This window comes from Falco cherrug, chromosome 6, assembly GCF_023634085.1.
Source record: "Falco cherrug isolate bFalChe1 chromosome 6, bFalChe1.pri, whole genome shotgun sequence".
Lineage (NCBI taxonomy): Eukaryota > Metazoa > Chordata > Aves > Falconiformes > Falconidae > Falco > Falco cherrug.
Window position 1 is genome coordinate 82,717,809 of NC_073702.1, and position 11,992 is coordinate 82,729,800.

At 39.3% G+C, this 11,992-nt stretch overlaps 1 protein-coding gene across 3 annotated transcripts in view; it reads right to left on the reverse strand.

Annotated features, from left to right (window-relative positions):
- ERO1B (endoplasmic reticulum oxidoreductase 1 beta) overlaps positions 1-11,958 on the reverse strand; it is a 32,664-nt gene extending 20,706 nt beyond the window's left edge. For 2 of the 3 annotated variants that reach the window (XM_055713830.1, XM_055713829.1), the window contains exons 1-4: positions 11,645-11,958; positions 6,849-6,968; positions 1,522-1,605; positions 1,058-1,099 (exon numbers count right to left, since the gene is read on the reverse strand). In XM_055713830.1, the coding sequence (XP_055569805.1) occupies positions 1,058-1,099; positions 1,522-1,605; positions 6,849-6,968; positions 11,645-11,743 (345 nt within the window). In that variant the 5' untranslated portion in view covers positions 11,744-11,958. Of the gene's footprint in view, positions 1-1,057; positions 1,100-1,521; positions 1,606-6,848; positions 6,969-10,212; positions 10,234-11,644 lie in introns of those variants that run through there. The other variant, XM_027801563.2, reaches the window with a different exon arrangement.
- Between the last annotated feature and the right edge of the window lie 34 nt (positions 11,959-11,992).

Below are 11,992 nucleotides of genomic sequence, written 5' to 3' on the forward strand. Positions count from 1 at the left end.
AATATACGTATAAACAGGAGACAAGCCGTCCTTTTGAGCTAAAGCTGGGACAGACTTGCCTGCACTGTTCATGACAGCAGGACAAAGAAGCGATCAATTCACAATGAAGCATTCCTCTGCTACCTTTGGTTATCCTTCTCAGCATGAAGTCTAAACCTAACGCCAGCAGTCATTTATGAAACAGTGAACTATGCTCAGGTGAGGAAAGCAGCAAGTACAGCTGCCCCGTGAGGTGGGAAGTACTAGGGAAGATGGAGATATGCTAGGTAAGCAAGAATAGTTATGAGTCTGCAACGCAGCCAAGGCACTCAACAGGAAGCTCTCTCCTTTGGGCACCATTATCCCATCAACTGCTAAAATCCTTATTCTTGGGCATGGTGTTTGAGATTTGGGGGTGGGGGAGGACTGTTTTGTTTTTCTGCTCTGATCTCTTTTCTAGGCACATATATCCTCTTTACTTTTTTGGCTTTGCTAAGATCACTTGGTGATCTAGGAAGGATGGCTAGGAGAGAAGCAAGGGAACACCAACAGCACAAACTATTTAAGCTTGCACTGAGCACTTCAACTTAAATTGTCTTTAGACTAATGACCTCCTCAAGATTAAACATGACAAAAGTACATGTAATTGTTCGAGTTCTTTTAATATCAGAGGTTGTGGTTATGTACGATTCTTACAAAAGACTGCACTGCTACTGCATCTGCGCATCTTAGCCTCTGGCTTTATAGAAGGTGGCCTTATCTCAGAAATTAACAAAGAATTTTGCATCAGACATTCTGTGGCCATGTACTGCTGTCCCCACCACTCACTGTTTCAGTCTGCACCAGCTCTCAAGCTATGACAGACTCAGAATGACACGACAGTCCAGCTATGTCAGAAACACTATTATACTTGAAAGTAAAAATGAAAAGCCACATACAGGAGCTGATCAGTTATGTTAACAATCTCATCACTATGCCAAGACCAAAGGCTTGTAATAAAAAGTCATGCAGCTACTGTAATATTAAGATTTAAAAATAAAAAAATCAGGAAGAACTTAGAAAATAAACGACTACTTACTTTATTAGAGCTCCCAGCCTTAATTCCAACAGGTATTTTGCTCTAAAAACAAAAAAATACATTGCATTTTTTACATTGCTCATAGAAATGATTATGCTTTATTAAGATCTACAAATTAAATGTTATTCCTACAGAGGTCAAAGCAAATTGTTTTTGAACAATTAACTTGCTCCTTTACCTTCTCAACAAAGTGGTATCCAAAAGAGTGCTAGAGCTTAGAAGAGACTCAAAATTATTTGTTTTATTGGTTAAAATGACTAAGACCTTAAAATAATTTTTTTTTAATTTTAAAATAATTTTTTTTTTTTTGTAATTTCACTGTCACTCTTTCATTTAAATTTAAGTTCTCATCAGTAAATAGTTGGGGTTTTTTTACACTAGTCAGTACACTACAATAGTCACTGTAAATTACCAAACTTTTTAACCAAATAGCCTTTTTCTATTTTATGTTATTTGATCCATACCTCAGGACAAGGCTCTACATGACAATCTTTGATAGAACAATGGCCATCATCAGCCCAAAATGGGCACGGTCTCTTCAAGTTGACCTAAACATACAAAAGCAAAAGTTTAAAAAGAGCACTCAAAAGGCAACTTTAAAAGAAAGAGCTCTCAGTATCAGGAAATCCTTACAAATTAAAGGAAAGGATACTAGGAAAAAGGGTTAAATTTAGTACTTAAAGTTTGGAGGGTTTTGTGGGGTTTGTTTAGTTTCGTTTTAACTACCCTCTCTCTAAAACTTTCTGCAGTGGAATAATTAGTGATAATGGTCTGCAGTGGACAGAAACACATAGTATATCACAGCACAAATTAAATCTCACCACTAATGTAACTTCAAAACTGTAAATAAACTACTAAAGAGAAGGCAAATCAGATATATGCAGCTTTAAAATGGTTGTACTTAACCATCATTTATACTTGTACTGTACTGATCAAGAAAATATATTTGACGGAGGACAGACTAGTGCACAAGTTTACTAATTCAAGTAAGTGCTTGGATAATTTCAGATTTCAAGCAATAAAAACAGGCAATCATTACTATTCATCATAGCTAGTCAATGAAGAATGAGTATTATAATGGCATCAAATTAGAGAGCTGATCTAGTACAAATATAAATAATGAAGAGAAACCACTTCAGAAACATTACCAGCAAATCCTGTGACGATTAGCGCTCCTATTTGTCATCAAATGGCACAATAAAGGCAGGAAGTACCAAGCATATTAGTATATACTACATGGCAAAAAATTCAAACACTTTACTACACTTTCCTTGGATTGTCAGTATGAAAGTCAGTGAAGGAAAAACAAAACAAAAAGAAGAATCCCAGCCTTATACATATAAATAAACACGAGTGAGAAAAACCACTTTGACCTTATCATTCCTCAACTGAAGACTACAGACGAAAAGTTTTCCTGCACGATCAATCAGAAATACTGCAGAAATACACCATCTTTGAAATCTAACATGATAAATAAAATACAGTAGCAACCACTATTTTCCAGATAAAAAGTCAGTTTTAAAACTTTCAAAGTAAAAACTAAAATCCACAGAAAACAAAAATAACTTCTATTCTTTTACTGTTTTCCTTTTGCACAGCTTGTACTGGTTTTCTTCAGTTGATACATACTATTCATGAATATATTCCAGTGAAGTCACTACTTAGATCCAACAAACTACATCTTCAATGATTTGATGTATCACTTCTCCTTTGAAACTGTTGCAAATACTGAATTTGATCCTGTAGTCAAACACAGCATAAAACCTATGTTTTCATGTTTATAAACCAAAGTCTACACTTCAGAATTATAAATGTGCCTATAAAAGTTATTTAAATTTACAAATCTTACATCATAAGACTAATCCTTACGCTAGTTTATGAAAAAAATACATACAAGCTGTAAGGTAAATTAATAGTCACACACTATAAAGAACAGTATACTTGCTATACCTAATAGGTTAAAAGATTGAGACTAAATACACCATCAATTTAGTCTTCAGAAAAACATGTTTTCCCCTTATATGTAGGAATGTTTTTCTAATTAATGTAATTTATAGCCTGTATTTTTGCTTTACATAAGGACAAACCTAGGCAGGAAACAAAGCTTCCACATCTTAGTACATTAGTGCCAGAGCAGCCTCTTAAGCGAAGAATTGGAAACTGAACTTAAATCTCATGCTCTTGATGAACTTGGGAGTCCACTGCACATAGTATCTGAAGGGTTCCTGCTATGATAAAAGAAACATATTCCTCAATCTTTTAATTTGTAGAAAAAATGAATTCACTGAGCTGTCCTTAACAATTATTCCTTTTAAAAAAATTCATGCTTTGAACACATTTAACTGGCAGAGTACACTTATACTGGATCACTGATTTGCTTAAGGGGATTGTTTTTTGGGAGAATACAGTAATAGAAGCCCGATGGCTACGTACACTGAATTGTTAAACCAGAGACTCACATTAAATAAAAAAAAAAAAAAAATCATTTCCCCTCCCCCCCAGCATTATACATAATATACTAAACATAAGGAAAATTAGATCAATAATGCCTCCGACACAAAACAGGCACAATATGAAAAATCAGAGATGAATTATAGCCAGATTTTGCTCTCCCTCCAGTCTATTATCTTAATTTTGACAGGTAAGGAAAATCAAAACTATGTACCAGAAATGAAGAAACAACCTTCAGTGCTTGAAGGATAACTTGTCCTGTGGCACTACATACCCAATTTAAAGCAAAACAAAATGAATTCCCTCTTCAAATGTTCTGTCAATATCACAAAAGAACCTCAAAGAGCAAAAATTAATGTTTGACTCGCTCAACTGCCTTTTATTCTACTAAATTCCGCTACCAAAAATTTCAGCAAGTAAGTTTTCTCTGTCTTTTCAAAACATGCATACAAAGTTAACTGCTACACATCATCTGAGGGAAAGACTGTTTTCCAGGTTTCCAGTTTGATTTACTATTCAGCATGTCTGGTAATTATAAATTCAGCTTTAAAGTGCTAAAGAGATTCCTCAGTCAAAAAGACCACCTAACAAGACATTAAGCAGATGGTATGACTTCTTAGGAGTGATGACAACTATCTTCTAGTTACAGTTCAAGCCACGCTAGCACAGATACATTAAAAACTGAGATTTTTCGATTGCTTTCCCCTGCCCCCCATTTCCTCTATTCAATTCACAAACACCATCTTTAGAAAAAAAAAATTTAGAAATTTTTTTACTTGTTCACTCATCTTCTGTTTTTAAATGTTTTCAAAAAAGTTTTTACATCATCTTCACAATAAGCCCTATTATATAAAATACGCCCCTCCCACTAATTTCTACCAAAAAAAAAGACCAGTAGCTGTTCTTACACAGGGGAAGACTGTAAATAAATGAATACTGCTGTCTAAACTGCAGATTACTTCAGAAAGAACACCTGCAAATCAAGATATGTTAGTCCCAGAATGATTCAAAAACACTGAAGACCAGTGTGCACAGACACACACTTCTGAGAGAAACCGAGGTTGTAGAGCACCCGTGCTTTAATCAACACCAATCATGCACTGATGACGTAGAACATCCTTCTACTTTCTTCAGGGTCTGAAGTATTAGATTTCATTATTAGCATTTATAATATTATTATACACTTGCCACAGAATAGAAGATTCCATATTATGAGGCATGTTTTGATGTATAAAACTATACAGAGACAAAAAAATTTCTTTCTTTCATTGAGAAGTGTTCCACTAACTAGCTAGAAACCACCTAGAAGCACAATTTCAGCAAGACTTTAAAAAGAAAGTCCCCCTGCACCGCCCAGAGGGAGGAGATAATCAGGAGTGAGGTTGAGCCCAGGAAGAAGGGAGGGGTGGAGGGAAGGTGGTTTTGAGTTTTGATTTTATTTCCCATTATCCTACTCTGATTTGAATGGTAATAAATTAATTTCCCCAAGTCGAGTCTGTTTTGCCCATGGCGGTATCTGAGTGATCTCCCTGTCCTTATCTTGATCCATGAGCCTTTCATTACATTTTCTCTACACTATTTGGTTGAGAAGGGGTGTGGTAAAACAGCTTTGGTGGGCATCTGGCATCCAGCCAGGGTCAAACAACCACTGTCCTTCATAAACAAAAACTAGCTAGTCCATTCGATATTACACATTAAAGTTTGAGTTCTTTTATGGCTATTGAACTAGTAGCACAATGGGAATACCGTGACTGTAGTTATGAAAGTTATGATCCAAATTGCTATTACAAATCAAATTACTTCAGAGTAGGAGTGTTTTCATTCCCAGAACAAGTATATTCCCCCTACGCTTATTCATACTTAGCTACACCGTAGTTGACCTAGACAACCACTGCCTCCCCTCAAAGTTTCCACATCCATCTACATACTTAACAGCACTTCCATGATTCTGTGCAGGGACATCAAAAATCTCTGTTGCTTATTGAGAATGGAAAGAGTGAAAAACGTTCTTACTTAGTAAGTTTTCTTGTGCAGCACAAATTCCTCCCCGTCACAACCGGAAATAGTGAATAATGTGTGGTGATGGGTGGATGGCACAGTGGCCCTTGTAAGCTGCCCATCTATTAGGAAGATCAGTATGAAAGACAAGGTAAGACTGCAGCACACCATTAAAGTATGATCTGCAGAACTGCTGTCAAAATGAAGATTAGCTCTAAATCTGCAGGATGAAATTACTGTTGTATGAAACCTTGTTGCTCATCTTCAAATACTCTGTTTTGTATCTTCCTGTTGCCTTTGGAGAATCTGATTACCACTACTATGTGATATATTATCATTGAAGTTGCCCATATCTTGTTTCTCCTAAAAAGTGAAGTTAGAACTGTATAATTTAGCAGGAAGTGATTCAGTGTGAAGTTACACATTACTGTTTGCTCAGACCAGAAAGGGAAGATTCCAGTGCTTTTTTCTCCTTCCTCACATTCATAACCCCATCTTGCATGAGCTGAATACTTGCTGGATCCCAGATCAACTAGATAACTTGCTACATCCTGAGGAAAAGAACAAAAACCCAAACAACACAACCAAAACCAAACTAAAAATCTACCAGGTTAAAGAGGTGCATTGGCCTAATGCAGTCAGACAAACCCATGAGCTAAAACTAGGGAAGGGACAGGATGGTCTGCCCTAAAGGAGCATAACCCCCTTTTTCCAGGCAACCATCCAATTTAACTCAGTCAAAATGCAACCTAATTTTCAAGTTAAACATAGCTGAAAACAGAAGTAACAAGCTTCAGTCTTATTTTGCTCATCAGATTATAATAAAGAAAAAACACAAGTTTAAAGTCATAAAAAGTAATATTACACACTACTTGAAAATTAAGTATTTTTACCTATTTTTCAAAGGAATAACGGCTCTCTAGACAGCAAACACTAAAATCAGAACTAAGAGAGCGACATACAAGAAAGGGAAACCATTGTAATATTTCCATTACAAATTACACACATTTCTCAGAAGATAAGTAGAGCACGCTGTCAGAAAGTTGCTGATATACAACCCTTTTCTAGATGCAGCAGTACAAAGACACTACCTTCAAAATTATCACTTAGCAGCTGAATGAACGCAGTCATGGTTTACTGTCACTGACTCCAGGATTAACACAGCAAACATAACTTATTACTAGCATAACTGCCAGGGACTGAAAATCTGCTACAACCAAATTTAAAGAGCTGTGGGCTTCCAAAAGACAACTTAGTATAGCCAAGTTGACTTGACATGTAATCCTCCCTATATTTGCCAGGTTTTATTTAAATTATTCAGGAAAACACCATTCCAATTTACCTTGTAATATCTGAAATAATCACGTTCTTGAAGTTTCTGTATTTTGGGGAAGATCTTGAAAGTATTGAAGTCATCGATGCTTTCTATGTCACACAAACAATCATCTAGGACACCTGTAAGCTATTAAAAAAAAATAGTTGTTTTTAATCAAGAAATGCAATATTAACTACAGAAAAATCCTCTAAAGAAAGATAGCAATGAAAGAAATACTAGTGAAATGCAGTTCCACAGCATATTATTCCTCATCATTAAAAATCACTCTACCATGTAACTTACATGCTCAGAATTAGAAAATAACAGACCTTAGCACTTTTTTTGAGCTTTAGCCTACCTACAAATGCAATGCTGAATCAATTCACCAGATTAACGCTTTCAGCCCTGAAATTTGTTGACAGATTCAGCAAAAAGCTTTCTGCAGAACAAGCAGCAAGATTTTTCCAAACTACAAACACATGGCATATTAGCACGTCAGAGCTGCATACCAAGTATTCTCCTACCAAATGCTCATTCGTTGTATTGCTTAAAAAAACCCCTAATCGTGCATTGCCATTAAATAACACTCCAGCTACTTTCTTTAGAGGCATGGGAGAAAGGGGAATAGGTACTTTTGTGCCCAAGAAGTTAGTAACTTCACAGTTAAATTCTAGAAATAAATACTGGGAAAGTCAGGTACAGGCACCTGCACTGTAAGGCTGTGAATCTACTGCAAAACTAAGTCTGCACTTTCCAGGTCCCATCCCTCCTCTTGCACCAGGACAGCAAGCTGGTTCAAGGCACTGCACCAGCTTAAGACCACCTCTACAAAAAGGAGTGCACACAAGGGCAGCAGCCCCACTGCCAGCACAGGAGAGAAAAGGAGAACCATGCAAGTAGCAGAGGACAGACTCAACTAAGTAGACTAAGCTACAGCAACACTTCTGCTGAGACCCTGACAGTGTCTTAGTGAGAGGCAGAAACACTGCCAGTGTGATTCTGTGAACACTTACATGATATGTTCCATTAAATCTAAACTAACTACTCCTAAGCATAGCTTCTTCAACAACTACAAATATGTTTGAAAGGCCTTTCAAAGGTAAGTTTGAAGGCGTGAGACCCTATATAAGGGAATGGAACTAAACACTGCTGTTTACTACTGTTAGTCTTCAGCCAGACAGGAAATTCATCTAGGACATACATGATGGCCTAGAAAGCATGTAAAATAGGAAAGCCCACACATCTTACATCTTGCATGGGCTTAGAAGAATGTCTAACTCTTAAGAGGGTATGGGCAAAATGAGACAAAATATTAATTTGTGGCTTTTTTCCCCCCCCCTCTCTCCACAGATTTCACATAGATTAGATGATTTCATAATCTCATCTGTTTCACGCATGATAAATCACTCCACTACTTTACGGAACAGATACCCTTATATAACCAAGCTTGATGTAAGAGAGCCACTAGAAACCAAATTGTAGACTTCTGCTATTTTATGGAGCATAAAGGAGGCCTGGAAAATGGATTTCCCCCAACCTCCTGTGAGAATTAAGAGGTGAGGGTATGGCAATAAAGCATTTAAGCAGAAAATTCACCTTACGTAGATCCTACTTTTCCTGAGGCATTAAATAAGCTGTCAATTTTGCAGAGTAGATATGGCAATGAAGCAAAATTCATTTAAGGGAAGGTACTTTACCCAAAGTCTTTCATGCCATTACGGTTGCCTTGTTAATGCTATCTAACTTCAAACCTGGGCAAACAGCTATGAAAGAGCCTATGTGCAATTACAGGTTTTTCATAAAGCCAAGAAAGCTCACAGCCCACATGACTGCCAACTTCAAAGTCAGAAGACGAGACTTATTATTGCTGATACTTATAGAAATAAAAACACCATGCATTTTAGTCTATCATGATTTCATTAAAATTTTCAAATTTTCTTGTCAGTCATACATCGTCAGAAATTAACTTTGCAGTCTTTTCAGGTAACATCATTCCACAAAACAAGCAGCAGTACATTTCACTGAAATTTAAAAAGGCAAAAAGGAAACTCTAAACATTTTGCTCCAATGTTATTAAACTGTATAAACAGGATAAACCTTATGTGAAAAGCAGTCACTTATTAAGCTGAAAGCAGCAGGAGAGATCCAAGAAATTTTCTTTGGACTCAGAAGGTAACAAGCAGGAAAGTATTTTTATGACCACCTCATGAAGCTATCCACTGCTTACAAAAATATTTTTACCATCTATGCAGAACTGAAAATGCTTTTTCAGGGGAAAATGTTCCAAATAAGCATGCAATAGTTACACTCAGTGACAAATCCCCATGGAAAAATAAAAAGCTGCAGTCTTTTTATGCAGCTAAGATGGCAAATTAATGGTGGTCACATCTTCGCCAGAGGCCTCTGATAAAAATCTTGATTCTAAGAACACCTTTCAAAACACAATGCAGTTTACTTTGAATGTTATGAAGTTTCAAAAATAAACCCTCCCCAAAAACTTAGAACTGGTCTAAGAAATTATTAAGAGAAAAATTAATTTAGAGCAAGAAAAGCAAGCTAACAAAATTCTCTATTTCTTTCTACAACTTTTTCAGAACTGGAACAGTCAGCTCCTTGTATATATAAAATAGCAAAATCAATGTCTCCTTGGAAGGCATGCTCTAAAATTAAACTATGCTATATCTGTACCAAACCACAATTTATAAAATGGTTTGACAGCACATATGAAACATCAATACTGCACATCAGTGAAGTCAGTTCATAGCACACTAATACAACAGCAAACCAGACTTCAGGTACCCCAGTTAATAGGTTTTTTATTAGTCCAGGTATAGGCTTCAGTGCTCTCACTTGCATAACGATGGAACACTAAGAACATGCAGAAAACTCATTTTTGTCGACACCTGGATCTTCCAATGAATTATTTTTCAAACTGGAGCCATCAAAATAAGAACACTGTATTACACATTTAAAATTACATATTGCAAGACCTACTTTGTTATTCACAGAATTGGTATTTTGCCTTTTTTTTTAATTCAACTCTACTGATTAACTTGGTACACAAATACAGAGCCAAACTGTACTGTAAGTTACCACAACTTCTGTTACAATGGCCAAGTATCAAGCTTTCTTTTCATCTGTCAATTACTTTGAACTCGAAGATAAACTCCAAAACCATTAGCCTACTACAATTTCTGTTCAAGAAGCCAACTGACATTGAACAGCTGCTATTTCTTCCCTATTTCTAATATGCTTATCAAGTATTTCCATGTATTGTCAAACCTAGTTTAGTTCTTGTACAGATATCGCAGCTGCACTGGAGATGTTAAAAGTTCTAACTTATCTTCTCCAAGATAAATCAACCTTTCAGAAGAAAAGGTCATCGGCCAACCTGCATCAATTTCGCCTTATGAAATCTGGAAAGAGAAATGTATTCAGCACTTCAACATTAAGAAAAACCTGAATAAATGCATATAATAACAAGCAGCCTATTCATACAAACAACCTTATTAGTGTTATCATGTTGTACTTTAATTGCTTCAACAATTAGAAGACCACCTGGGACACCTTGTTTGTTCCTTAGTATTTCACTTTGCCATAGCTGCAGGATGAGAGAAAAGCTACAGGTAACATGACTCTTAAGAACTAATGGCTAGCTTATTTTTCCTCTGCGTAACTCAAACTCCACAGATGTTTACTCTGAACACAATATGCCAACAATTTTATGAAATAACAACAACTGATCTGTGTCAAGTGTCGCAAGAAAACCATGCCAGTTTGTTAATGGGCTGTTTAAGAACCTCAACTCCATTAGCATTGAGTTATGCTAAAATAGCTACTAAAACAATGTTTTTTTCAACCTGCGAGAACCTCAACTTACAACAAGAGAAACTGCAATAAAAACTATCTATGCCAGACTACTTGAGTCACTGTCTTCAATGGTCACTTACAAATATAGCATGTTATACAAAGCAGAAATTTGGAAAATATAGGAAACAGGCAGACACAAAAGACAAACTTTGCTCCACATGGGCATTTCACATAAACTCACTCGATTGTCTTTGGCCCAGCTGAAATCCTTCCCTACCTGACACCAGCCGTTATTTCAGCCACAGGCATACTGCTGATGAACACCAAACTCCCTACACAGACACCTGTCCTTCTGAAGCTGTGAAGGCAGTTTACAGGAAGCAGCAGCGTTCGCATCCTTCTCTGTAACGTGGGCAAGCAGGCACGACCTAACCACAAGCCAAGCCTGGGCACCGGTACTACCACTTGAACATATGGCGTCTTGTCGACTCCGTGAGGACGCCGAAGTTTCTGCCTAAAGCCAAGGGCACGATCCAAGCCCGAGCTCCTCAGCACAGCACCCCACAGGCAGCGGGCTGCGTTACCTGGATTAAACAAGCCCTCTGTGCAGCTAGACCGTTATATAAGGGTACGACCACCGCTGGCTCCCAGGTCAACCGGCTTCTCCCCCCTCACCGCCGCGGCGGGGCCCCGCAGACCGGAGGCACGCGCCACCCGGCCCCGGGCTGGATCCCAGCAAGCAGCACCCACACGGTGTGGAACTGGAAGCGGGGGGGGGGGGGGGAGGCTACCAGCTTGAGCGAGACCCCCAGGACCCCCAGCCTTCTCCGCCGGGGAGGCTGCCCCCTCCCCACCTCCTCCAGCCCGCGACACGGAGGACCTCAGCCCTCCTGCCCCTCAGGCAGCGGCCCGCAGCCATGCCCGCAGGCGTGGGCATCCCTGCCCGGCCACGCTCCCCCCACCCCGCCATGAGGGGACCCTGCTGCGTCCTCCCATCCGCTGCCGGTTCCTACCTGGGCCTCCGCTGTCAGGACGCAGCCGAGCACCGCCAGCAGCCGCACTGCCGGCCGTGCCCTCGCCGCTGTGCTCCGGCCGGCACCGCCGCCGCTCATGCTGCTGCCGCCGCTCCGCCCGCCGCGGCGGCTGTCAGGGGAGGGCAGCCCTCACCCTGCCGCACAAGCAGCCGCCGCCGCCCCAGGAAGGAGACGGAGGACCGGGGGGGTCGGCGGCGGTGGCGGCGGCCGCCCCTGCCTGCCTGCGGCGGGAGCCGTCGGGGGAGGGGGGGGGCGCCGCGCTCCCCTCAGTCTGCCCGCGCGCCGCCGCCACAGCACCGCCGCGCGCTGCGCCGCACGGCCCCTCCC